The sequence below is a fragment of the Cardiocondyla obscurior genome, linkage group LG12, assembly GCF_019399895.1.
Source record: "Cardiocondyla obscurior isolate alpha-2009 linkage group LG12, Cobs3.1, whole genome shotgun sequence".
Classification (NCBI taxonomy): domain Eukaryota; kingdom Metazoa; phylum Arthropoda; class Insecta; order Hymenoptera; family Formicidae; genus Cardiocondyla; species Cardiocondyla obscurior.
The window spans coordinates 3567455-3591991 of NC_091875.1; the positions used below are offsets into that span (position 1 = coordinate 3567455).

A 24537-nucleotide genomic window follows, 5' to 3' on the forward strand; every position below is an offset into this window, starting at 1 on the left:
GTATGTCAACGAATTGCTCTAACTACACGACTCCCATTCCCCATCACGATTAGGCGTTCCACGTGCACTAGTCTAGTCCTGCCGGTCCTACGTCTTACTTGTAGACTTGTTGCCTGCAAAAATAAAAGTAGTAATAGTAGAAAAGTAGCTAATTCGCAAGTTAGACTTTCTTAGCCATTTGCGGCACGAGATTCGTTTCTTTCGTCCACTCGCGGCACTGTTAGGCAAAAAAATAAAAAAGAAATAAAAAAAAAGGAACAATAAAAATACTTATAAACGCACATTTATTCCGGGCATCAGCAAAATACATGTTCAATACATATTACTATTGATCGTGAAGCAATGAAAAGTTCACATTTCCAAAGATGCGATATTTCTTGATTTATATTAGCTAAGGTGTCATAAATATTCTGCGAGTGAGTGTAGTATGTGTTATACAAAAATGCATATAATATTTCTTCATGGAACAATCTATTGAATTTTTTAATTAAATATTAAAATCCTTAAAAAGGATTTGTAAGCTTACTTATCTTCAGAATATTTATATTCGTGCAATGGTACTGGATAAATTCAATACTTTCACGTATTTACACATCAATATAAAACTTTTTTTTTTTTTTAATTATTATTTACGTGATAAATTGTTCCAGAGAACCTTTTTATGGTCGATAATGATCGTGAAAACGCATAAAAAATATTTAAAGTTTTTTAAGAAATAATTTTCAAGCACAAACTTTGAAAACAAATTATAATAAATAACATATATACAACATATCAAACAGATATAAAGAAATCACAGCTTGCACACATTTTACAGTCTAAATCTTTAAGTATATATATGTATACATACGTACATACATACATACATACAACTTATATCATAATATTGAATATATTTTATAAATTTGTACATATTATAAACAACGCATGATAAAGAAATATTAAATATCGCAATCATACTGAATTCCGCTTTACAACGTTCTACGTATTCGAAATGAAAAGTAAATTATTCTTTTACGTATTTGCGCACAAAAATTATTTCTAAATACATCCTGCATTTTATAAATTGAGCATAAAATTATATTTTAATTTAAAATTTCAGAAAATAATACAGTCGAATCATATGAGTGATTAATTTGACGACGTCACATTTTTGGAGAATTTTGAAATATTCTACAAAAATGTAGTTAAGACATATTAAAATAATATTTTTTTCTTTTAAAATAAAAAACAATATCCAAAACGATTATACATGCATATACTATTTTAGTAATATACAATTACTTAGATATATGTCGTTACATTTTATTAATTATACTTACAAATATATATATATATATTATTGAAACATATTGTACATACATTTGGACATCAGTTTTACAAATACAAGTTTTATAGTTCTTTATCAAGAACGATTATTATCAACCACTATGGTTCTTTTGCAGTTATTAGTTATATCAGCTACTGCCAAATCTACCTACTTTAAAGAAATAATTAAAAAAAATTTATATATAGGCTTTACTGTGACTTTATGCATAAACTTTAGTGCACTGTAAATAACACTGTACTTGTATTAGATTTCCCTTACCAGTTATTGCACCAAAGTAATACATATCACGAGATCATAGATATATATTATTTGAAAAAGTCAATTGGGTATTATTTTTCTCTTTTATATTCTTTCTGTTCATCCGATGATTCTTCACGAACAGCTAATACCATTCTTAACATAAGAACAGCGAGCAGTTTATCTAGAGGGTCCATAAATCCTCGTTGTATCCATTTTGGTATCGTCGTACGTGCATGAGAAAATCCTAATTTTTGAAGTATATAATCAATTCCATAAGGTTCTATACTTTTGCCGGCCCATGAAAGTAACCTTGATAAAAATTTAATATTATTTTAAGTAATGTTAATAAAAAAAAGAAAAGGAAAAGATTTTTATTCTTTTTAAAAGAAAAAAAAAATAGAGAAATTACATTTTAAAATGTCTTACCTTACTGTTGGTTCTAAATGCCATGTTTTACATCTGTATGATCGCCAATCTTTTATAAACATTTCGGCCGGATCAAATTGCTTTCGCTTTTTCTCATCCTCGGAAGTGACGGAAACGCTAGACATGTTGCCTGTATTTACATTCTTTCTTTCTTGTGTCTCAGGACTGTGCGCTCTAGCACCCATATTCTGTATTGTGTGCTATAAGAAATTTTATAACAATGATACTTCTTTCTAGATTAGATTAACGTTATTTCAGTTATATTTTATATTAAATCCGTACCACTTTTTCCTTTTCTTTTACATATGATGTAATAAGGTCGTGTAGAAAGAAAAAGGCTTCGGCATCAACGGTAACAAATATATGATCTTCAAATTCTGTTATAAAGCTGCATTCGACTAATGGTTTTTCACCTGTAAATAGAAATATATATAGAACGTAATAATTACAGCAAATGTCTAATAGATAAATGTATCACCACTAAACAAGACAGTACTAACATCGCTAAAGCATCAATTTAATTATATAAAGTACACTAAATTTCTATCATTCTTTGTCATTCCAAATATAATTTATATTTCATTCCATATACTTACTATATAAAATATGCTTAGGAAGTCCTAAAAATATACGAAAAAACCAATTGCAGGATAATTACCACAGTGAAAGGGGAAGTAATATTTTACTTTGTGCTTAATGTGATTTAACATAAACTTATACTGATACACAGTCATTAATATAATTTCGTGATATTAACATTAAAAGTGTATTAGTGTTAGTTTATATTATTAGAACACATTTATTACATATTATAATACTTATTTTTATATCTCAAAATATGACATCAACGTTTTATTTGTGTAAAAATAAGTAATGTTATAGAAACGTATATTTAAAGAATTAATCGAATAATCTTTTTAAAAAATTAATATTATTTAAGATACATACCTATAACGTCTGGTGTTCTTGCGGTTTGTAAATGTTCAGTTTTTAGATGTAATTGCAATGAAGGTAAGGCAAATATCACTTCCCGTGTGTGTGAGTGTTCTTGTAATTTGCCAGATGTTGCGGACGTGCTCCTTCCACGCGATGTATTACTACCGTCAGATGTACTATCCGCTCTATCCCTCTCGACACATGGAAATCGATCCACCGCTATAAAATTAAAAGTATAAGTTAAACGCTTTTACAAAAGTAATTAAATAATAATATAATTCTTTTTTATATTTATGCATACCATCAATTTCACTACTGGCAAACGCGTAATGAAACCATTCCTGTAGAGATTTAAATTGCGGTGGAAATAAAACGCTTCGACTTAATCTGCACACAGTTGCCATAGAATGATGTCTTGCGTGTTGCTCTTGTTGATGACCTAAACTGATAGTTAACGTCTGTACAACGTGAACATCATACGTGTTAGGTGCTGCGTAAAAGGAAAAAAAAAAACGATTAATTATTATTTTTGCCATTGACATAGAAATAATGTAAATTATTTGATATTAATTACTTTCAACACTCGGAATTTCTTGAGCTTCTGTAGCGAAACTTATGCAGGGTTCTTTTAATGAGAACAAAGCCCAGCTTTTGCTTTTAAAATTAATTCCGTGGAAACACGCTAAGCTGATATTACAACCATGAAGTTCCATTGTACCCCCGAGAACAGTGCCAGTTGACGGCAAAGAAAACCTTAGACTTCCTAATTGAAGACCAGCTACTTGAGTTAATACTCTCTGCCAATGTCTGTGGTGTCTAGCATCTGATATTGCGGTCTGATTTAAATTCCACGGACCACCTACAATAAATTTTATTAGCGTCAAAATTTCCATTGCGATAGTTAATGAATAATAGTTTGAATTTACCGTCAACGGTAGATCTCTTCTTTTGCTGCCTTTTTTTCATACTACTGTGATTCATTCTTTGATGCTTTGGCTGTAATGAACTAAATACTCGTTTGCTACTCTTAAACTGCTGACTGAAAAACTCATCCAGTTTGTAAAACATTTTCAGCAAATCCGCAGTTGTTGATTTACTGATCATAATTTGTAATTGGTCCCAACCCAAATCACCATGCATAAAAATAATCGCGGGCCTGTAATACACATTTTTAAAAAATTATATTCAAATTTTTTTAAACGTTTAACTTTGATAAAAATTATATTTTTTTGATTATTTTATTATGATTAAATCATACCTTCGGGTTGGCATAAAAGCATCACCACCACTGCTGCGATTAATTTTCCATTCGTCTCTAAGAGTAACATCTAACGAAGACACTCGAGACATTAGTACACTTGTTCCCATATAATCCAATCGTAATTCTAACGCAAATAATTTCAATCCCACTGTATGATCAGGTTCTATTCCGGGTTCTTCTCGAATATGTACTGCGTAAAAAAATATGCGAATTAAATTCCGTAATCAATTTTCAATATAAGTATTTAATTATTTAAAAAACTTACTGTAAGTGTCAATTCTGCTTAATTCAATTGTTCCACCGACTATGCCACCTTTCGCATCTAAACTCGACCCCCCTAAACCAATGCCGATGTACAAATTTTTATGTCCTGTACTGCCAATAGACAGTCTTCCATCCGATCTAAAATCTTTTGTCATCCAGCTAACATTGCCCATTACATTACCCATATTCATATGCACATTTAAGCGCGTAAAATTCACTGCAAATAATACCAGTGTCTCCCACGCGGCTTCTCTTAATTTGATTTCGGAGGATATTTGCTTGTCTGTGGTAAAGCTCCAACCTCTTCCAATATCTGATAAGTAGCAACGTTTAATATTAGTTTAAAATTTATTTTTATTAAATACGTAAATCACATAGATACCTTTTAATCGCGCAGGTCTTGGCATATCATTTTCCAAGGTTAGTTTCAATTTTTCTCTATTTAATACGGGACTTCTTTCTGGTGCACTTTTCGATAATGAATCACATGTATGCCTTTCGTAATGTTTCAATAAAGAGCTCCCCATCACCGCTTCTTCTTGATTTAACGGGGCAATTCCGTCTCCTTCGGCATATGCAGCAATCGAACTTAAATCTCCCAGAAACAAACGTCGTACTATACTACGTCGATACCAAGCCTTTGGAAATGCTAAAATTTCTGTCAATCTACGCATGTCGTATTTAAATGAGGCAGATCCGACATCAATAATTGCTGAAAATTAATATTATATAAATACAATTTATTAAAATAATTGTCTCTTAAGCACACCTAAATAAATGAATAAACAATATATTAGTTACATACTTGAAAATCGTATGACAGCACGACTAGTGTCCGAAAGTTTCTTAAGCTGTTCATTTTGAAAATTTAATTTTCTGCTTCTTGACAAATGAAACTTTACGAACTCGACGTTGATACTCAAAGAATCTTTTCTTTCGCTATCTGATAAAGGTGACCATTGCGCTTCTTTTAATCCTGTTTTCTTTCCTCCGCCATATGGATGAAAAATATAAACGGAAAAATCCGCTAAGCAACCTGTGACAGATAATCCCCCAATCGCTGATCCGCCTATCTCCTTGTTCGATGTTTGCGACTTAGCTTCTCGAAACTCTATTAATTCTTCCTCGGCACGTTTTGATGAAAATACAATGTCAAGAGATGGTAGTTGTAGCATACATTCCACTCGTGAAACTGGTAAACACGAAAATCTATAAAAATATTAATTTATTAATAATTATTTATTAATTAAAATAATAAATCAATGTCTGACTTATTAAAATTTATTATAATGCCCAATATACCTGAATGTAGACGGCTGCATATGAAAATATACTATAACGTCAACGGGAAAACTAGCATAGACATAATTGCTGTTTGCAGCAGTAGCAGCCCACGATGTATTTTCTGTATTTTCCAACAAAAAGCCAGGGTTTGTTTGCACATTACTCTGAAAATTATTCTTGCTCGGAATTGGCTCTAAGGTTTGTTCTAAAAATTCGAGAATATGAGGACTAATAATAGTTTCTTCTGGAATGCTTTGAAGAGTCATCCAAGCAAACAGGCTGGCTTTTTTTGTACTAGATTTTCTAAGCATCGTCATTGTAATTGGATTTAGTAAATTGTTCTCAGCAGATACACGAGGAGACAATGATTCTTCTGGAAGAGTTTTAGATTCGTAGTGAACCTGTAAAATACCATTTTCTTCATATAACAGTTTTACAAAAAATAAAACTTTTTAATAATCATTGATAAATAAAATTACCTTAACATCTAAACCAGGAATATGAAAAATTGTTAAATCTACCAAAGGCACAGTATGCTGCAAATATTTCAATCGAGATGTACTAGTTGTTGACGGCTTTTCTTTACTGTTCAAATGTTTCCTGCTGCTACTAGGACTGCCGGGTTGAAATTCGAATGTACCACCAGAACACGATCTTTCTTTTTTCATTCTACTCATGCTAAAAAGAAAATAAGATATATTTAATGAAAATTTTATTTCAAACAGTATTTACTTTTTTTTAAGTCTAAAATTAATATAGAACAATAAATTGATATATGTATAATATGTATATGTATATGTTTAAAAAATGCGCTTTGAATTGCCTGCGGCAATTCAGAAGTAAAAACTATCGATAAGTCGATAAATCAAAGCGCTGATTGATCGACATATCTTAACATATTCCTCTCGTTGCCGGTTCCGCTTTTTGCTACCGGCATTCTTCGTTGACTTCTCGTGCAGTAAATATGAATGTGAGTAAAGCAGCAATTGTAGTGTTAGCTCGTGAAAAAGACGAAAAAACTCGGCTTAGGACCGCTCAGTGACTACATTCTCAAATTGCTCAAATGCATCGCAAGGTTAGTCACACCAGGCAAATTCCGAACTCCGAATTTCGAATTTTTCACACAGCTTGTCGGAGAGATTGATACGATAATGTTAAGCGCGCGTAATTAAATTTGAGAGATATCTGCCTCCATGACGTTTCTATGCAATAGTAAAGAATTTAATTTCCCACTCACTAATTACTCGAAACCGTATAATCCAATCTCTCAATAATCTCGAGTAATTATTAAAATAATTTATTTATATTTATTATAAATACTTACAGCTTAATTTCATCTTCTTTCCCTAAATCTTTTGTATGCAATACACATTTTCCACTGTTAATTAAAACTTTGACGTCAAGTTCGAAATCTATATTAGGTTCTTGGGTTTTTTGCGATGTCATAAACGGAGATGATGTTGATGAAGCTTGCTCTTTTCCAAACGAATCCAGTAATGGTGCACTGTAAAAAAAAAATAATAATAGAAAATGCTTGAAACATTTTATAAGCACTTATACTTTATAAGTATTAAGAATACATACTTTCCCTCCATACTATCGTAACTAGATGTACAACTGATATCTCTATTCTTTTTTCGTAACTCAACTCGTTCTCCTTCTATCTCAATAGTTTCTGGCCATTCTAATTCTCCTTCAGGTAAACTCAAGTCAGAACTTGCGCTGGGTAAAGATGATTGCCTGACAAAAATTATAAATTATTTTTACTTGTTATTATTAACACAATTTTAATTTCTGCATTCATACCTGCACATAGTATGTGTATCGCTAAATGTAACTCGTGGTCCACCCAGCCCCCTCACTCGCAAGGAAGCCGATCTGTATAATAATCAGAAATTTAAATTAATGAATCGACTCTCAAATAATATATTAGGTTAAATGCCTGTTTAATTGAGTTACAAAAAAAATTAAATTAGAAGCATTGCTTAAACAGATACATTTTAAAGTTAAATACATACCGACTGGGACCGCTCCTAGGGCTACTTTCGTAACTAGCCGAGTTTGCTGAATTAATTTCCATATTTATATCTTCTGGACTTTCTAAATGATGCTCTGGCGTGGGCGATGGTACAATAAACGATCTTGAACGATAGGTATTTGGCTTGCTACCAAGTCCTAATTTGCCTTTAATACCCGAAGCTTTCACTGATTGTCTTCTTAGCTTTTGAATCATATCTCTGGAAAAAATATTTCGCATATCAAAATTTGCAATTGCGAGAAATAAAATAATTTTATGGCATACCTTCTAAAGTCTTTGAATACCATAGCTTCTAATTCATGTAAGCGTTTCATTTCTTGCTCAATTGTGCCATGTGAAGCGCCCAATGATCGCAAATCGTTGATAATTTTCGCTTGTTCGTTCATTTCTTTTTCGATTAATTGTGACCTCTTCTTTGCATCGAGTGTAGGATCGAAAATAAATGCTGGGAGACTGTCCGTCCAATTTTTCGATTTTTTCATTAATATGCTTTCCTGTAAATGCGTACATTTTTTTTAAAATAAAAGATAGAACTTTAATTTAGCATTAAAATATCTTGAAATGATAAGATTTGAAATTGTGAACACTACAGTTTACTACCAAAATTTAAATTAAATGCTATGTACCGTTCTACATATATGCATATAATATACGTAAGATATTTTTTAATTATGCATTACTTACTTAAACATAATGCACAAATACCACGCGTATAAATGGCAAAAAAATAAAATAATTAAACCATACTTTTTTTTTAACCTGGCTAGTGCTATTTTCTGGTTGATCTCCATCGTCGCTATCATAATCCGGAGGAACGTGAATATCATCTTCCTCTTCGGAACCAGTTAGCATTGTTAACGTATGTCCAAGAGCTGATAGTTGTTGGCCTACATTGACATCGAGATGAATATCTACTCCTTCCATTTGCCATTGAACGTTTAAAATCCATTTAGCATTATCTAAAAAATAAATCGAATATATTCTTAAATATTTTTATTTTAGGTATTTCTAAACACTTGTTTTTTCTTATTAAGTTTGTAAATCATACCAGACTTATCTTGTTTTTGAGCAATAGTTCTACTACACACTTCGTACGTGCCTTCTGATACAACACATAAATTCATAATGTTACTGTCGGTCATATCTGGTTTCCAATCGTCTAAAGAAGTTTCGAAGTCTTCTGCAAATCTCAAACACAATCCTACAAATCTATTAAAAAAAAAGAATATAATTTAAAATATAATACATATAAATATATTAAAAAAAATATATATATATATATAATAGTATACATATAGACATACATACCTTCCTTTACTAACTAAACTACCGCTACTACACGCGGATATGCTCGTATTTTCAAGTGTCACCACAACGGCACCTCGTAATTCTCCGTCGTAAAGGCCTCTATTTAATCTCAAATTACTTGGTGGTAAGGGATTAAGCGGTATACATATACCCATATCATCGACTGTTAATTGCAAAAATAACGTTCCAAGATGAGGCGCGCTAAGCTGACTTGTTAATTGGCCGAATGGAACTTTTTCGAATACTTGTTGAGTAGCTGTTAACACTTCTTTGTTTAAATTAGATCGCTTTTCATTCCAATATTCATATGCATTTTTATAATTTAACCAAACGAGTATAGCTTTATCAATAGCTATCGGCTGTATATAAATCAATGGACGTTTAAGAGTAATTAAAACTACTTCTTTGTCTTCGCCTCGAGCCATTTCCTCTTGAAATGCATTTCGTAATCCTATTCTAGTATTGAAAAAAGCAAATTGTTGAAATTCAGGCTCCGCTTCTTCAAATAATACATTTTTTAGTAATTGTCCCAAGCTTAAATTAATATCAACTTGTGCTTTGCCAAATAATTTCATATACGGATTAGGTTGAGTGGCTCCAGAAACATTTTGCACTCTATTAGACAGTTGAAATTCTACTGCACCGGTCTCTAATCGCACTGCTGAGTTCGTTGGAGTTGTTGCAGTTAATTGAATTCTCTGAAATTAAATTAAATTCTTTTTATAATGGTGGATATTATTTTAAATAAATTAAAATCGCACGTGTAAATTATTATTAAATTTACACATACCGATTGCAAATCTCTAACAAAGTAGCATATACATATATATAAAAATAAGATTTCTTTTGCAAAAAAAAGAAAAAAAAAATTTCTTACCTTAATACGTATAATTAGTGAAAATAAAATTCGTTTTAAAGTAGAACTAGTTGATTCGTCCTCTTCAAGCCACAAAGGTACTGGCTTTTCACCTCCGTAGACTTTTTGCACTACCTCATTCACTTCCTTCATAAATACTTTTTGCACAAATACCAAATGATTTAAAAGATCTGTCGTTAAAGAATGCTCGAACACTCCAATATCTGCAGTTGCGCTCAGATAGCTACCTTGTCTCAATACGACACCATCTGATAAAACAATCATAATTTTGTGTAAAAAAAAATTAATTAAAATTTAAAAATAGACGAGTCATATATTATTTACCTGCTAATTTGCTATCATTCAAGTTACTACTTCCATCTTGAACATATTCAGCTAAAACGTGCACTTTCGGTAATTCGATACTTGCTTCGGAAGGCAAGTTCGCTTCTGTCACTTGCAATTTTGTCGTGAAACTCAAACTATGATGAGGTAAATCAATAGTAAATTTAGCTTTGCTGCCTGTTATGCCGGAACTATTCACTTGATCCATTTTATATTGCGCTTGGAGAGATGGTAATAGTGCCGCAGTTATGCTTAAGCTTTGTAGTATTATGTGAAACTGCATAACGATCGGTTCTAAAAGACCAGATACAGCTTGTGGTTTCTCTATACCTATTGAAGGAGCTGGTGCGTAATGATGCGGACTGCCTGGAACAGCATCTACATCGTCTTGTTGTTGGCCTCGTGACATTCTCGATGATGTTCTAGTAACTCTTAATTCCTGCAAAATAATTTCCCCTTTTACGCACATTTCTCTTAATAATGTTAAATATTAGTGTAAAATTAATATTAATAATTTACTTGTAACGTTGACGATAATTGTTTACTGCCTCTCGTCATCATTCCGTGCAACGCCACAGGGTGTTGCGGTATATCGATATTTACAGCACCAACAGTCAATAAACCGCTATTCTTATCTTTTTGGCGTCTTGTAATGCTAGAATAAAGAGCTTGTGATTTTCCGACAGTAACTTTTACAACTGTTTGCTGACTAGGAGCAACGCCTTCCAATAAAACAATCATTGTTCTTCCGATTTGTCCAGTCATACTGCATTCTAAACTCGCTGGTCGTGATTTCTTGCGACAAGTTAGACTAGCGTGTAGACTAGTAATTTCTGCTTCAAGTTTTAAGCCACTTAAAGTAGCCAATAATCTAGTCCTGTGAATTCGTGCGACCCCAAAAATTATCAGCCGTGTTCTTTCGCCTGTCACAATGTCTGCAAATAAAATTGTTATCGAAGCTTAAAGAATAAGTAAGACATAAAAAAAGAAAAAAAATGTTTTTTACTAACTTAATTCTCTCGAGGGAGGAATCGGCGTTGAACTATTCTCCGCATTTAATCCCTTTTCAATATCAACATCTTTAGTTTCGTTCAAGATCTCGTACTTTCTTCCGCTTTTATAATTTTCCGCCGTATCAGCGGGTATCGAAAATCGATGAGTGATAGTTTTAGTTTCCGGGCGAGTGGCGTATAAATCTAAGAGATAATATATAGTTTTCCAGCATCGTGGCGTTAAATGTGCACTATCTTTGCCTGTATCCGTGAATTTATCTAAATTAGATCCGCTGGGACTCGCTCCGAAGCTGGGTGTAATAACACCTTCGTTTAAATTAATGTAGCCTTTCACACTTTTGCCAGTACTTCGTAATTTTTGTGCAAAACTTTGCGGTCGAGATCGTACGGTTGCACCCGCTAATGCTTTCGACTGATTTGGTTCAAAGCTGCTGCGAAGCAACGGCGCTTCGGTCTTTTTGCCACCAGTAAGAAATTGTTCTTGTAAATCGGATGCTAAAAAAAAAAGTTGTTTTATAAGTTGCCAAGTAAATTGTAGATATAAAATATAATATGTAAGATGTATTTACTCGATGAGGAGCCGTTCTTTGCGACATTATCATTAGTGATTATATTAGTATTGCGTTTTCCTTCGGGCTGTTGCTCTTTTAATTCCATCTGTGTCTCTTTAACATTTTGATACATATTACTTATTTGATGTAATAATCTGAGAAGAGGCATGTTCACTTGCTGACTTATGTAACGTATATTTAAACTGATGTTAACCACAGTGCTAGTATGCTTTTTTAACTGGCCTCTGGATATATATAGAACGTTTTGTTTCTGTATCATGTCGTCTACTGTCATATCGGCCATTTTTTTAATATCGATATCCACACCAATTTTTTCGCATAAAAATGCTGGCGTTTCCGGTGATATGTCGAGATAAAATTTTGCATTCGTACCTTTTCTTGGTTGACATTTGTTATCTGTAAATATTAAATTAATTGATAAATCTATCATTCACAAATAATATGTTCTATACTTATAGATCTTGTTTTAATATTTTAATAAAGCTTACTTTTTTTCTTATCTGTTACTTTCCCAAATTCGCTCACGACTATATCAATACGCATAGTATCCATACTGCCTACCAGAGATAAATTTGAACCTAATGAATCTAAGGAGGACATATTATTTACATTTCCTGATCCAATGACTGATAGCATTTGTTGCGGCATGACGGATAAGGACGATAAAAGCGGTTCAAAAATCAAATGTGCATCCAGTAATCTTAGAGAATCTTTCATTGGATATAGAAAAGCACCACTTTGTATATCGGAATCTTCGGTGTCGTCGGTAGTCATAGTATTAATTTTTGAATCCTAAAAAAAAAATTTTTTTACGAATCTCGCATTAAAATAAAGTATCTATATTATAAAACAGTGAGAATTGCGCCTTTTAAATATACCTTTGTAGATTTTTGCTCTGTTCGAAAGACCTATGTAGGTAAAAATGAAACAAAGATAAGCGAGCTTTTAACATATGTTAATAATAATTAGACTTACCCAATTTCCCTTTAAATTTCCTTTATCATTATCTTTTATAAATTCTTGCTGTTTTGCCATCCAGCTATATAGATCTTCCCCTGTATTTATGGGTTTAGTAGAGTGACTTGTAGGAGATGTAATTTGGTCTAAACTTCCCGTGCTGTGTTGACTTCCATGGCCCATGCCTCCAGAATAAATACTAGGATTAGAACCGAGTTGATGTGAATGTGAAATATGAATTTGCGGAGTCTTTTCTTCTCTCAATGTTCCGTAGCCTGAAATAAAATTAATTTAATATTAAATCGATAACTATAAGTCTACATATTAAATTTAATGAATAATAATAATTACAAATATAATTATAAATAAAGATGAAGAAAGGTTTCTGTAATAAGATGTCGAAAGAAAATACTTTAGAAACACATTAATTAAAGAGAAAAGTGTAATAAAATTGTATTATAATAATTATATGCAAAAAATAAGGTCATGCACAATAACTTAATCGTTATTATTGTTCTGCTTTACTAAAAAATGAAATTAATTTACTAATTACTATTTACCAAGAAAATTAAACAACTCATTCACTTACTTATATTATTTGGTTCTCGTGTTTGATTGAATAACCCACCGCTGGTGAGTAAGGGGAAAACGATACTTGCACGTGTACTAGCAGGTACTTGCGTTGGTTGCAACGTTTTTCCTCTCTTTGGAAGAGCTACGGGTGGAGAAGGAGAGGAAAATGAATCCGGACCTGGAACCGGTGTTGCTATGGGGGTCGTGTCTTTCCCGCGAGGAGAGCTTACAGGAACCGTCAAACCATCACCACACATACCTAGTCATTTCCATATAAAGCCAAGCATTTGTATAAGATAATATGTTTATTACGGGATTAACAAGCTAATCAGTTACTAATATAGTTATTAGAGCAATAGGACGAAAGACATTTGGACGAACATACATAAGCACTTATATACATAGGATTAATAGAAAGCATTGAAAGCAGAATAATTTCTGATGGAAATCGTAATGACGGATATATACATATATTGCAATTTATAAATTTTATCTTTAAAAAAAAAAAAAAGAAAGAAACTATACAGTATTTTTATATTACAGTTTATAAAACATACCAATAAATAATATGCACAAAAATGTACAAGTAATTAAACTTATTATACATGTTACTTTAATATTTTAATTGCAATAAAATTTTCTGTCCCAAACTTGCCAACAAAAATTTATAATGCTATGTTTACTGTGTAATTTGTAATACCTGAAGTTTTATCTTGTCCACCTTTGATATGTATGTGTTTATGCATATGGTCCGTGTGGATGAGCATAGCACATTCATCTGTCACTTCTTGATCATCAACATCTCCTGCACTACCCTCCCCATCCGTCAATAGATTTTCCTATAATTATTAGTAAAACCAAAGCTCAAAATAGTTTTTTAATAGCTTCAACAAAGCCTAAATCTATAAGTTTATACATAAAATTCATATTATATGTTCGACTGATTTTAACATGTAGTTAACAGGAAAGTTTTTTTTCTTTTTCTATGGCATTATAACAACTTAAATTGTTTTAAAAGCATTTTAAAGCTGATCAATAAAATAGCATAATAAAATACGATTATGGAAGAAGGTTAAAGATTTTTTTAAATGTAAAAGCATTTAAAAATCTTCTTTGAAAGCTATTCCATATATATAAATATATATATAGCTACTTATTTAGACAATCACATATATATATATATACTTGCAAACATTGCTAAACCTGCACCAAGTATGAATGTGTATCAAAATATATGTAAAACATAAAATTGCTGCACTGGACATATATTACAACTTGTTAAAAACATAGATAAAATTATATGTATGTATAACGCATTTCTTAACTATTATTTAATAACAATTTTATCAGAAAAATTTTTAAGCATTTAGTCTGAAGTTTTATTTTTAAAAATATGTAGCTACTTTTGTTATATTTTTGCGTCACATACAAATCTTATAAAAATATTCTTTAATGAACAATTCTTACTCCTTTTTATATTGATTTCTTCCCCGACATCTGTTTTACTTATTTGCTGAAAGAAGAAGTTCCTAGCAAATTATGATTTTTTCTATTATAATTTTCTATTCGGATATCTTTTGTGTATAAAATATTAATATAATATAAAATTGTATAGATTATTTTGTTGCCAATATTTAAAAAAAATCCGACATTAATATTAAGGTTCATATCATACACATGTACTTCAGTCATAACCCTTTCTAATCTATGTATAAAAAAATAATTTACCTCATCAGGATCTGATACTGCAAACGTAACGTTTAATGGTTTAACATGTTTCGTTTTGTAATTATGTTCCAGTAATAACGGCGTATAAAGTACATTTTTCCATTGCCTGCTTAATACAATGACTCCCTATAATGTAGGAAAATTTAAAATTTATAATAATACGTACACAAATTTCATATAAATTAGATTCGATAAAGATAAAAGATAAGTATCATCTACTAATTATTTTAACCATTATTACCTGTCGAAGTGTAGAAAGAAGCGGTAAATCAGATTCTTTTAAGCTTGCTTCAATATTTACGATTTCAGATAATAATACGTAATTCTGTAATATAGAACATAATTGACAAGAAGGATCTTCTTGCAAAGTTTTCGCTAAAGGTGTTAATCTTCCGTAACGACTCTGAATAAAAGAACAAGTATTAATAAATTAGTATTTTAAAAAAAATTATATATATATATATATACATATACAGTACGTATACATATAAGATTTTATCATAAGTGTATTAAATCATATTACATACTTTTAAAGGCATATGTATTCCTTGTACATCTAATGCTTCCGCCATAAGGCAGGCAACAATTGCGGTAGATCTTCGATACATCGTTCTAAACATATGAACGATACGAATTGCGAATTTATTACTAGGATTCATCCACGCGTTTATTGCTGGCGATGCCGTACTAAGCAAATTCCAATCTAATCTCGTATAATCAATCTTTCTCGTTATTGGGGTACGTGGAGGTGCAGCAAAATTGAACCATACCGTTTTTAATTCAATGACGCATGATACAGTATTACCATTTGCCACTTTAGACGTAAGACTGGTACACGTAGCGCTTATATTCATTTGAGTCCCAGCAGACGTACTTATCGGTTTTATTTCTGCCTCTGCAGTAGTTGCTGCAGACGCTAAAAACAGAATAAACTAAGTAAACGTAATATTAATGCAATATCATTGAATCATAGTATTTTTTTACCAGCAGTATTATTATCTAATTCATCTTGGCTTTTAACACTGTCTGCGCAAAATACTTCAGCTTCGTTCTTTTTATCGCTATCACCGTTTTCTCCTTTTTCAAACTGAGATCTCTTTACTATTTTTAATTTAATTCCTTCGAAACCACATTCAAACATAATAAATCCTAATCTGTCTTCTCCACTTCCCATGGTAAATTCTTCGGTAGCTTGCGGTGGCCCGACCTGTTTTTAAAAGATGTAAGTTGTTGTATGTTTTATATTAATAATTATTAATATTATAATATTTATATAATAATTATTAAAATAATATTTAAAAATAAATCTACATACGTTCAACTTTTCTTTCTCGTCCATCGGATAATGCAAATAATAATCAATACATTTTAATGGCGATGTAATTCTTGTGCAAGTAAATAGTACTTTCGAATAATGTGCAGGTATAGCAGTTATTACTGCATCTTTCAGTATCGAAGACTCATTTCTCAACCTTCTTAATTGAGAATGTGCTTTACCTTTAAAAAAGAAAAAAAATTTTAATCTTATATATGTATGTACGTATTTATTAATGACTTATACTTTATTAATTTATTTTACCAATATTTAAGGTAACTATAATTTCTTCTTGTTGCTTTTCTGACGTTTCTATGTATACTGTTTCTCCTCCCACGTCAGCCACTACTGATGTAGTTTGATGTCCAGATAAAAACGCTTTACTGATTTTGTTGACTTTCTTCTGATTCGGTAATGCAGCTGGTTTATGAAAAGTTTGAACAACTTCCCGAGCTTGTTTTCCTAGGTAGAATCTTGCAGTGACATCATCGAGACAAATTGCAAATAGCGATACACACGTCAAGTCCCGAATATTTTCTAACGCGGAGAACGAGATAATTTCTTCTACGACAGATGCTTGTAACAATGTTAAATTCAACTAAAAAAAAATTTAATGCAACTTAAAAAATTATATATATATATATATATATGAATATGTATATTAATTAATAATTATTACGTAAAATTATTACCTTTGGTAAAATAATACTGCCTTGTATTTGTGTCGTAATACTTTCCTCATAAACGTTCGTTTGTAGTGCAATTTTGCCTGCAAAAAAATTAATAACATATAAATACAAATCAATTTAATTTGCGTATGAAAATATATTGTAAAAACTAACATTCATCATCACCTTGACCATTTTTAAGATTCCTTTCTGCTGTGGATCGTTTCGAACTAGTTTGAATTTGACTCCAATACGATAAGCTTTGATCCTGTTTTAAAATATTAGCATCCTCTACTTTGCTTATACATTCGTTGTGAAGATGATTTAAAATTGTCAACGGATGTAAACTAGCTAAAGTTGGTATAATACTGTCAATAAATCGTTGAAATGATTCCAGAACCATAGGGCTTAGCATAATATCGACATCTCCTTTAAATTTAACAATAACCGTTGTGCGTAATCCGGTTTCATGTAATATCGCCAATAATTCTTCTTCGTTATGCATTGCATGATCGTCACCTAATTGCACGTAAAAAAAATTTTACTTCTTAAAAGTATATTCAAATATATAATAATAATACAGTACCTTCCGTTCGATTTATCGATATATCATCCCACATATAAGGATGCGTAGGCGTTTTGTTCGATGAACTTGCGACAGGTGAACCATCGGACCGTGTAATCATTTTCAATGATGTAAAGCCTTCGGTGACAGTTTCAAGTTTAGGTATATATCGTCCACCAACGTAAACTAATCTGCCATCCTCTGCACGTTGAAATACGGGAGTAGTAAAAGCATCACCGCCCGAAGGTAATGACGATTGATTCCAGTTTGAACAACGAACCTGCATAAAAAATGTTTTTTTTTTTTTTTTAATATGACTAGTAACATTTGTAAAAACATTAATATAGAATTAAATTAATTTTAATCAAAATTACCTGTGTCAAGTGGCTGACATAACTTGACATTAATAACGGTGAATCTACGATCGGTTTATTCACTTGCATGTGTAAATTTACGAGAGTGACATCTTCTTGCGAGGATACGGCAGAAATAAAACTTGTAGATGATATTGAATGGCTATCTGATGAATCTTGCAGACCGCCGTTTTCAGTTTGATCAACTTCATTTTGGAAACTAGTGTTTCTATTAATTCTGGGACTTCTCTTTGTATTTAATATTTGCGTTTTTGCTCTTTCTAATGTATGCGCTTTATCCGTCACCGAGATATTGACATTGGCTGAGCTTTCGACAATAGACAAGTCCGACGAAAATTTCTTTTTAATACTATCATTGCGGTTTAAAACACAGCCAGAACCGACGATAGATTGACGTAGACTGGACGTTCGACTTCCGCTTAATCCGTGACTCATGTCTTCATCGGCCGAATAAAACGCTTCCGAGTGATTTTCAGACGACATGGATACTGTACGTTGTACCTAAAAATATAAATAATGAACAATTGTAATATCATTAAAATTTTTTTACGCGCTTGATATATCTCGTACATCTCACCTCCTGTTTTAATCGTTCTTCTGAATTTGTCCTAGCATATAATGAATGATGAGAATCCGATATATTCACTCCTTCACCGTTTCTTGAACGTGTAGAGACATTAAATTCAGTTGGAACAGTAGGTAAAGATTGCGGACTACCTGATTCAAGTATTTCTACATTTTCTGTCGCAGTAAAATAATCTACGGCCAATTTCGAATCGGATACACTACTTTTGGGTACAGTTTCAATTTCTGGTACACTTAAAATAGATTTACTACGTTCTGCATTGAGTTTAGAATCAGAATCTAATTTTTGAGGTAACTGTGCTACAGGACTAGCATCAATTAAACGAGAGTATGGTACATCTTTCGTATTCGGTCCACTACAAAAAATAATTATAAGATATTTATAAAATTTTTCATAAAATTATAATTTTAGATAACTTATATATATATAACTTTTAAGTCCAAATTTAAGTTACAATCATGCAATGTAAAAAAAAATTAGTTATTTAATTAAAAATTAATTGAAAATCTGAAAATAATTAAAAAGATCTCTGTAAAGATTACCGCATCGATGTATAAGAAAATCTTCTGTCCAATGATTTTTTATCTCCGCTGGATATCAATGGACTTGTAGATGCAACGTTTAACTTTGTACTAATGATTTCTTCTTCGTGATCGGTCACAGACCTTGGACGTTCAATATTTTTTTTCAGAGCGTGTGATTCATCTTGACTGATAGTTACTTTTAATCCTGTCACAGGAATACTTGCATCTTGCAAAGATATATCTTGCAAGCTGTATGGTGGTGTATGGAATACCAATTGCCCATCGTGTAAAATAGACTGTCCAAACCCTTTCTCTTTACCAGGTTCATGAATTCTATAAATAAAAATAATTTTTTTCAAAATAAAAAATGTACTAATACGATAAAATTATTGAATAAATCGTCAAACATATTTATATATGTAAAGATAAACATTTACCTATAGGCAGCAATGTTAGTACCATCTTGAAAATCATGATAGCTTGGTTTGAAAAATCTTGGTCCATTCCGGTTATTACCAAAGAATACGCAACCTCCAATACAACCACATTTCGTTGCCTTTATTCCACTTTCTTGTGGCCACAGAAACCACAAACGTTTCGTTGCCTCATCGTGCATTTTTAAATATTTATTTTGTACTAAATGTAAATTATGTTCTGGAGTTGGAAGAGAAATTGCAGCTTCTAAAACAACTGGACCTAAAGATATTGATCCTACTTCAAGCCATATATCTGATCCATTTCCTATAATGTAAAAAAAATTTATTAAAATTTTCTTTATTAAAAAATTAAAGAACTTAATGTTAAGCAATAAAAAAAAATACCTGACATTCGGCTGCTTGCATTATTATGAGATCTACCACTACCAGTTGTGTTAGTATTACTTGTATTCGCAAAATAATCTGCTGCAGACATAAATTGACGAATAGATATTGTAGGTAAAACAGCGGTAACGCCCGATTTCACTTGATGTCCGTGTAGATTACAAGTAGCAACACGAATTGGAGATATCCAAAATTGTATGGCAGTACCCACTTCTTGTAGATATAAATCAACAGCGTCTACAGACAGTCTAGTCATTCTATATTTTATATCCTCGGAACTTGGACATCTGTAATTTTAAAATTTATTTAATAATAGAAATTAATAGCAATAACGGGGAAGATTATTAACATTTTTTTTTACGTTTATCTTTTATTAAAAAAATAAAATTATACCTATAATGCTTATCAACATCACTTTCTGGACATTGAAGTGGCGCAAGACCATGATGGCATTGAAAAGGTAAATTAGGTGGGCGCAAACTGTTCTCGGTATTTTTTGCCATTAACAGGAAAGTCTCTAATGATGCAACAAAATGATGTAACTGAGGGGAAGTAATTTTTCCGCTTAATTTGCCTAATTGCACTTCGATCAACCATGCGTACTCCAATGTTTCCTGATCCAAACTTCTTCCTTCGTTGCTAAACATAGCATGGCCTCTTACTTGTAATGCACTTAACATTAAATGTCCCTGATTTAGATGACGTTCTTTATTTGATCTTGTTACGTTATCTGTAACTAAAGCAATAGCAGGAGAAAGGAGTAATTGAAGTTGCGTTTCTCGATAACCTTTTCTCATTTCAAATCCAAAACGTTCCAGAAGTATTACCGGGCACGGGGGATCGTTTTCATTACAATTTTTAATAAGATGAGCTTGAATGTCGTGCATAGTAACACCAACAGTTACTTCTAACGGTCTATAATCTCTCGGATCAAATGGTTTAGATTTAATTTCTTCATCTTCCATGGATGCTTCAATACTGCTATTTTGTATATCTTTATCTTTATTTCTTTCTGCAGTTGAAGTATTTCTACTTTGTTGCATATCGGTAAACATTTGATAATCTCCAAATAAATTCTCCTTTAAGTGCATAAAATTTTTTAACAAAGATCCGTATAAAATTAATGTAGATGGTCCAATTTCGAGTTCAACACTGACTTTATCAGGCGCTATGGATTGTGGATCAAACTTTTGTGCACCATTTCTTGCCCATTGCAAGCCCGGTGATTTTCTAGACTTAGGAATTCGCATAGGAGACAAAAGAATTTCCTCTTTTTCCGGAGTTGTTATATTAGCTTGCGGAGTGGGACCTAAAGGTGGACATAGATGATAAATATAATTAATACTTAATGCCACGATTGGAACAGACCAGCAATCAACCCATCCCGACTCCTTTTGACAAAAGTTTCTCCATTTCTTTCCTCTATTTAATTCGTGCAAATGCTTATGAGATCCATCACGTGTCATAATCTTTGCATTTTTATCTAATGATAATAAAATAATTCGATTGGTATTCACTTCTGGCAAATAAAACAAAAGATCAACACTTTCTCCTTGAATCCAAAAACGTAGGGGTATCGTGACAGGTAAAAAGTCTATAAATGGAAGATCAAATGAGAGATCAAAAAGCTCTCCGCAAAAAGCGATGTGCGCATTCTCTTGGTTCTGAGACGAACAATCGATCCAATTGTACTCATTGCAAAGCGTAATTAATTCAAATTCTTTTAAAAGTAAACTAAATTTCCACGTATATGGAACAAAATGTAAAATATCGGGTCTCGCTTTACTTGCCCAATCATTAATCATATCTTGAAAAAAATCTTTATGCGAATAAACTAAATTAGCAGTTGCTTTACATCCAGTTAAATTTAACGTCCATTCTTGATGATCGTTCCATCTGATAGGATAATGACACTTTACTCCAAATTCCAAGGTCTCACTTTCAACTAGACTCCGATATTGTAGACTAGTTGTAGCTTCCAAATGCAGAAGTTGACCCGTTATCTTTGTCGTATAACCATCTTGTAATACTATCCATGGCATTGTAATTTCTAAATATGAACCTGGTCCTACGTTGACGTGAACAGCATTCGTTTCTCTGTTTTTACTAAAAAGTATATCAATCGTTGCCTCATTTAATGTTGATAATCTAATGTCAAACGATTGAACTTGTCTTTTATCTCCTGGTTTAGGCAATTTTGTAATTTTCAATGGGTGGTAATCATTAGGAAAGAAAAATTTAAATAAATGCTCTCGTTGTCTATCAGCCCATGGGCCATAACTGAAATCTGTGCCCTTTCCACATTTAATATCGATACCCCATATGGGAGGCATTGCTTCAACCATGTCTCCATTAACTAGTTGTATCATTTCAGGATGTTCTGGCACGACACCAGATTCATCCATATAATAATAAACTTCCATATTATTTGAACTTAAAACAACAAAACCTTCTCCCATATATCTGGGTGGATCATCAACCATTCCAGTATATTTAGGACTAGGTGCCAAAATAACTTTAAAGTTTTCAGCTTTGCATTTAGTAAAATGCATAAAATGATCGTGCCTAGATGCTGCTGGTTTTGTAGAATATACAAAATGTGCTTCTTCTACTGTTATTGATAATGTCGTTGGTACTAATCGATTACCAAATACCAGCCTTCCCTAAAAAAAAAAAGCAGCACATTACAGCTATATTTTATAAGTTCATAAATAAATACCAAGTAAAATTAAAATAATTTGTTACTAACTGTACAAATATCTAATTTAATGACTGGTATCAAATCTCTCCAAGTACGTGCAATTACATGCGCTTCTTTCTTTCTAATATTATCAACATGGCGAGATACATCCATTGCGTTAATTTGTGAATGACGAGTTTCATTAGCTGCGTTATTTATAGATTCTCCATCTAAATCGTCGCTATTTATATTATGACTTTCCTCATCAGGAAACATTTGTGGCGAAAGACCAAAAGATTTTTCTAATTGTGCATAAAGTTGACAGCGATTGTAAACATGTAACTCAAAGCCATTTAACATAACTGATAGCCGTGTGTCAGAATGTGAAAGATCTGCAATATAAAAAATTTTATGAGATATACCATTATTTTATTTTGTATTAAAACTTATTGTATTATTATATTTAAAAAAAATTACCTTCAGATACATCCTTAGGGACATAGCTTCTCCACCATCTGAATATAAGCCAACCATCCTGAATTCTCAAACTGTAATCTGCTGTAATATAAACTATATCCCTAAACATTATTTTCCCACTTAAAGCACTTAGTGTAACAGATCCTGAAAGTAAAGCAAAAGTAAAATTAATATTCAGAAATAATTAGTCAATTTTTTTTAATAATTATATTTTCTTACCAACTTTAACATATCCATCTCTAATAACAAATCGATTTAACAACTTTGTCAATATATAACCAGCCACTCTACTGTTATAATAAGCAATATAAACAATCCAGGATATGGCAGATACTAGTGAACATAGCAACCATATAAAGTTGCTATCCATTTTAAGATCATCCAAGATGACATGATCAGAATAATTCCAAAATGCTGATTCAATCCCAAAGAAAGATGGGACAGTAGCATTGTATACCTCATTCTCCTCCATGATAATGCTGTTATTTTCACTTTCAATTAGAAACTTCTACTCATAGTATCTTGCACACTAGAATAATAAAAAATCTGTTTATTGTAATTATTTAATATCCTTAATATTAAAGTATATATACATAGACATATATATATTATATTTTATATAATTACTAATTATCTACACTTTTAGAGATTGTAGAAATTAAATAAAAATTTACTACATCATTAACATATTACGATCAAAAATATGTATACATAAAAACTCGTATTACCTCTAACTTAACATAACCTATGCATTTCTATAGTCGTAAAAAAGTTAATTAAATCCAACAGTACAATGCTGACTCTACAATAATTCGTTTCGTGATACTATTTTAAACAACGTGCAATTAGTAAAACCATATTAATATATCAAAAAAAATTCTACGAAGCACGATATTATAAAAAACAAAATTGGTATAAGTTATATGTCTAACAAGCGCAAGTTGAATAAATTGTATATGCGTATTCACGATGTACGTATGTATGACAAAAGAAAATATAAAAAAAACTTATCGTTTCTCTTCCAAAATTAATTCATTGCGACAATATATGCGAAAAAAAAGCGATTACCTGTTCAGTGCGAAATGACATTTTACTTGGACGATTTACCTCTATTGGATAGTTGGGTATAAAGCACGTTGACATTTTGTCGTGCTATTTATATTTCTACGCCTGTCATTATACTAATCCTATTGTCATTATAATAATCTTGGAAAGAGAGAGAGAAATGTCGAAGAGAGAACTGTCATCAATGAACAATGACACGCATAACCACTCCATACTGGTCGCTAACAAGCAAGTCCGCCGGAACAAGGATGTGTTGCGGTACACACGCACACCGCGGCCATAGATTACACAGATACGCGAACGTCGATTCAAAGAATACCTCGCGGCCGCG

General features: G+C 31.7%; 1 protein-coding gene across 3 annotated transcripts; it reads right to left on the bottom strand.

Moving 5' to 3' along the window:
• Positions 1-267: 267 nt before the first annotated feature.
• Positions 268-24452, bottom strand: Tweek (transmembrane protein KIAA1109 homolog tweek). Of its 3 annotated transcripts, XM_070664486.1 has the most exons (51): positions 24210-24452; positions 23361-23670; positions 23142-23285; positions 22734-23056; positions 20378-22647; positions 19985-20271; positions 19601-19904; positions 19182-19496; positions 18631-18994; positions 18054-18554; positions 17701-17959; positions 17289-17633; positions 17139-17215; positions 16711-17044; positions 16447-16628; positions 16116-16338; positions 15659-16047; positions 15373-15534; positions 15132-15257; positions 14104-14242; positions 13420-13662; positions 12849-13105; positions 12752-12781; positions 12362-12665; positions 11871-12269; positions 11299-11796; positions 10808-11223; positions 10289-10727; positions 9965-10212; positions 9088-9785; positions 8828-8988; positions 8527-8738; positions 8044-8273; positions 7760-7978; positions 7548-7619; positions 7326-7481; positions 7066-7245; positions 6221-6419; positions 5760-6142; positions 5263-5666; positions 4840-5169; positions 4459-4770; positions 4191-4383; positions 3859-4088; positions 3507-3791; positions 3234-3422; positions 2945-3151; positions 2593-2616; positions 2279-2409; positions 1997-2196; positions 268-1879 (listed from the first exon to the last, which is right to left on the bottom strand). In XM_070664486.1, exons 2-51 carry the CDS (start codon positions 23611-23613, stop codon positions 1660-1662), a joined length of 15066 nt encoding a protein of 5021 aa, XP_070520587.1. In that variant the 5' UTR covers positions 23614-23670; positions 24210-24452; the 3' UTR covers positions 268-1659. The 3 variants fall into 3 exon arrangements, with proteins under 3 accessions (XP_070520587.1, XP_070520589.1, XP_070520588.1); XM_070664488.1 differs by lacking the exon at positions 2593-2616 and having other exon boundaries at positions 8539-8738; positions 24210-24451; XM_070664487.1 differs by lacking the exon at positions 2593-2616 and having other exon boundaries at positions 24210-24451.
• Positions 24453-24537: the final 85 nt, after the last annotated feature.

Bases quoted from the DNA above. Each gene is read 5' to 3' on its own strand.
- Tweek (XM_070664486.1), bottom strand. From the start codon at position 23,613: ATGGAGGAGAATGAGGTATACAATGCTACTGTCCCATCTTTCTTTGGG. The intron at 23,057-23,141 runs GTAATTTTTTTT...TTTATATTGCAG, and splicing joins CCCTAAGGATGTATCTGAAG to ATCTTTCACATTCTGACACA. The intron at 5,667-5,759 runs GTATATTGGGCA...ATATTTTTATAG, and splicing joins ATGCAGCCGTCTACATTCAG to ATTTTCGTGTTTACCAGTTT.